Genomic DNA, 4312 nt, shown 5'->3' with positions numbered 1-4312 from the left:
AACATTGAAATTGTGTGTTTTTACCATCTAACTTTTTTCCCACTCCAACCACACTAACGATTTACACTAAAAATATCTTTTAATATTATAATATAATATAAAATAATTATTAAAGTTGTCAAAGTTATAAAAACTATTAAATTAGTTTTAAATAATTCAAAAAAGTATTTTAATGTGATTAATACTGTTATAAAAAAAATATAGATGTTACTATTTAATCCTTTGAGTTTAGTGGTCTATTAGAATGTATTTTCACACCAAAACAATAGTTTTATGTATCCATTGGAGTTGGTTTTAACAATCATTTCCTTTGCATCTTTAAAAAGCTAGAGAACATGGTGTTAAATATATAATTAAAGTCTAAAACGCCTAACTTTTATTTATTGATCAACTTAGTTTTCTAAGTACGATGGTATGATGCAGACTATCCATTATCCGGAGGTCCTACCCGAGTACTTGGCGACAACTGGCTAGTACTTGGTCAAATTACATGTGCCAATGAATTGGGTCAAATTTAACCTTTTTTATTCCTAGAAAAACAGGTGTTATCTTGGAATGTTCCTAACATGGCTGTCGTCCATCCGGGAATTTTCTGCATAACAAAACTCGAATCAAGTCTAGTCCAATTGCTTTCTTTCTCAAGTTACAATTATAATTCAAATTTCATTAGAAATCGTTGCTCATCTTCTTTGATCCCTTAAATTTCGTAAGTTCGAGGGAACAAAGAAAAACATAGAGAAAAATGGAGACCTTAATACCCACATGGCAAGCATCGGTTTTGGGTGGGGTTTTGGCATGGATTATGGTGTCTTCGATGTTCAATGTGACGCGCATAATTAGATCTTTAACCCAACCATGGGTGTCGAGTTGCGTAATCTCCGGTATTCCAATTATTCTCCAGATCCAGGTATGCGCACCATGTGTTTGATCATATGACAATAAGAAGTTTGACATTTTCAATTACCCGTGTCCATTCATCTCATCAATTTATGACTTTTTCAAAAAAAAATTCAGCTGAATTATTACTTTCTGCTTGAATCTTTCATGCGTATTTGCAGAAAGCCCCCATGTCACTAATCTCATCTTGTTTTTCATCGTGCTGAATTCTTGATCAATTGCATATTTTGCAGAAATACCAGCATACGTTTTTGGATGCGTTATTTACTGGTTTATCTTGTCTTGTTTCTGTCCCTTTCTATACCGGCTTCCTTCCCTTGCTATTCTGGGTAATTAAGTAATTTCACTTCTTCTATATGAAATTTCTAAATAAAGACATTATGCCTCTGAAAAATGCAATAAATCGGTGATGATTTTATATTATAGAGTGGACATGGGAAACTCGCAAGGCAAATGACACTTCTAATGGCAGTTTGTGATTACGCAGGAAACTGTATAAAGGTATACAATCAAATTCTTTCTTGATTATATTCTTTCTGAATGCTATTTTGGGCTTATATTTATGATTTATCTTTCTTATAAATATTTGCTATATTTTCTAGGATGTAGTGTCAGCTCCTAGACCCAAATCTGTGAGGATACTCACTGTAACTTCAGATGAGAAAGATTTTGCCATGGAATACGGATTGCCTTCTTCACATACTCTTAACACAGTCTGCTTATCAGGGTATGTAATAACAATATGTTCATTCTTTTCAACCTTTTTCCATTTGACTTAATCCATTAAGTTATTATAATTATAATCTCTTTTTGGGATTTTCAGGTACCTCTTCCATTACATCTTGTCATACAATGAAACCTCAAATGCATCTTTTCATCTTCTAGGATTTGCATTCGTTTGCGTGTTTGTAGGTCTTATTGGATTAGGTAAGTTTCAAAAACTTTTCTTATTGCCCCCTTTATCTTTTAATATATTTAATTAACTTGATTTCTTAATCTTTTTTTAGGAAGAATATATCTTGGAATGCATAGTGTGATTGACATCATTTTTGGTCTTTTTCTTGGATTGGCAATACTTGCATTTTGGCTTTGTGTCCATGAACATGTTGACAAGTTTGTAGTTTCAGGACAAAATGGTACGTGACATGACATATCAGATTGTACTGTGTTTGAGACTGATGTCAGTGGAACAAAAATTGTGTAAAAGACGTAAATGCCCTTGTCATCATATTAATGTGTAGTTATGTTTTGCAGTTACATCCTTTTGGGCTGCACTTAGCTTCTTGTCACTATTTGCGTATCCAACACCAGAGCTTCCAACTCCAAGCTTTGAGTATCACACTGCATTCACAGGCGTTGCTTTGGGAATTGTAAGAATATAACTTTATTAACTTCCATTTCTATAAGAGTAAATTACACGAATGGTCCCTATGGTTTGGGGTAATTTGCACGTTTGGTCCCTAACTTATTTTTTTAACTCGGAAGGTCCCTATAGTTTGTTTTTGTTGCGCACTTGGTCCCTGTCTTACCTAAAAAGACTATTTGCCCTTGAATTTTTAATTTATTTAAATAAACACACCCCAACCCCACTTCCACGTTACATTATCTTACCTTACCTAGCCCACCTTATTTAAATAAATAAAAAAAATCAATGACAAAATAGTCTTTTTAGGTAAGACAGGGACCAAGCGCGCAACAAAAACAAACCATAGGGACCTTCCGAGTTAAAAAAATAAGTTAGGGACTAAACGTGCAAATTACCCCAAACCATAGGGACCATTCGTGTAATTTTCTCTTTCTATAAAGAATACAACCATTCCATTTTGAATTTCCCCATGAAAATTTTATTATTAGAAATGTTTTTAACTTGTAATCACCTATTTACTCATCATCATAATCATCATTAAGAATGTTAATGGTGTTAGATTTAGGTTCTAACGATTCTTCAATTGTATTTTAGAAAGAGTGAAATTTGTAGATTTAATATTTTATCGATTTAGTCACTTAACTATTTAGGGTTTAATCACTGCAACAAATAGTTAAGTGACTAAATCGATAATATGGTGAAAGTACATTTTTCCTTTTAGAAATCTTCCCAAATGCAAATTTCACAAGTGGAAAATTGTTTTTAATGAGAGAAAGATGCTAAAAATAACAAATTGGTTTGTATAATCATGTGAATATATTGATTAATCTATTTCTATTATATTAATATTATCCAGGTGACTGGGGTCCAACAAACATATGATAACTTCCACCATGAACATGTGCCACGTGTATTCACTTCTCAACTACCATTAGCTGCCTTTTGTTGTAGGATCCTAGTTGGCATCCCCACCATACTCCTAGTGAAATTTTGTAGTAAAGCTCTTGCAAAATGGATTCTACCAATTACAGCAAATGCATTGGGGATTTCTATAAAATCTTCAGGATATGTCCCGGGTTTGACCGGTTCTTCCATGGTCAAAAAGTCAAACGAAGTCAAACAGTCAAATGGGTATCTCCAGAAAATGTTGTTTTTTAGTAATCAAGATTCGTTCGATGTGGATACAGGAATAAGGTTGCTTCAGTATGCTGGTCTGGCTTGGTCTGTGGTGGATCTTGTTCCTTCAATCTTTTCTCAACTTAATTTGTAATCATAATTCTTTGATTTTTTTAGGTGTAGTTAACAATAGTTGATATATGTAGACATTAATGTATATTGTTTGTTTGAATTTATGTAATATAATTCAAGTATTTTTGTAATTGATATCATCTTGATACAAGAAGTTTAAGTTAAAAACATTAAATTTCCAAATGTTAGAAACTAAAATATAGATATGCATCATATCATATTATCATTCATTTGTTGTTAGTTTCGTCCCTCAATTAAAATCGATACTGTTTTTATTCCTAGTCGTCGCTGATTTTATCATTATCTTCTTCACCTCTTTTGCTTCCATCATTTTTTTTTATCTTTCTCCTTCCCTTTCTAGATAACGTCTGCCTTTTTTCAAACATTCCACATACATCGCCTCAAGATATTGTAACTATACTCATGTTTCCATCTTTAATAAGCTTCAGAGGATAGTTATATATCTGAACTTAACATGTGTGAAACCCTAGAAACAAATTTTTCAGGAACCGACACTTTATTGTGTAAACAAATTTTTCAGGAACCGACACTTTATTGTGTTGGACTGATCGTTGACATGTACTCAGATTAGTTAGCAGTTGAAGATAATTGAAGATAGAAAAGACATTTAAAAGGTGTGAACTATCACAACCAATCAATGGACATCTTATTATCACATTTTCATATCAAGCGCCCGTCCAACATGCCACCTCATTACCCTTATATACCTTCTTGGGAAGAACTTTGGGCGCCCAAAAATTTTGGAGTTGGGACTAGCGAGGCACATGGAGATGAGGATAA

General features: G+C 33.0%; 1 protein-coding gene across 1 annotated transcript; it reads left to right on the top strand.

The window, feature by feature from the left end:
- Nucleotides 1-526: 526 nt before the first annotated feature.
- On the top strand, nt 527-3642 carry LOC145159723 (lipid phosphate phosphatase delta-like). The gene is made up of 8 exons (XM_079078752.1): nt 527-907; nt 1131-1226; nt 1324-1398; nt 1500-1624; nt 1721-1824; nt 1905-2033; nt 2152-2267; nt 3120-3642. The coding sequence occupies exons 1-8, from the start codon at nt 743-745 to the stop codon at nt 3531-3533; spliced, it is 1224 nt and encodes a 407-aa protein (XP_078934878.1). The 5' UTR covers nt 527-742; the 3' UTR covers nt 3534-3642.
- The last annotated feature ends 670 nt before the right edge of the window (nt 3643-4312 follow it).

The sequence above is a fragment of the Lactuca virosa genome, chromosome 2 (genome assembly GCF_052849685.1).
Source record: "Lactuca virosa cultivar CGN04683 chromosome 2, Lactuca_virosa_CGN04683_v6, whole genome shotgun sequence".
Taxonomy (NCBI): domain Eukaryota; kingdom Viridiplantae; phylum Streptophyta; class Magnoliopsida; order Asterales; family Asteraceae; genus Lactuca; species Lactuca virosa.
The sequence above is the reverse complement of the archived record's forward strand: the minus strand, read 5'-3'. Positions and strand labels throughout refer to the sequence as shown.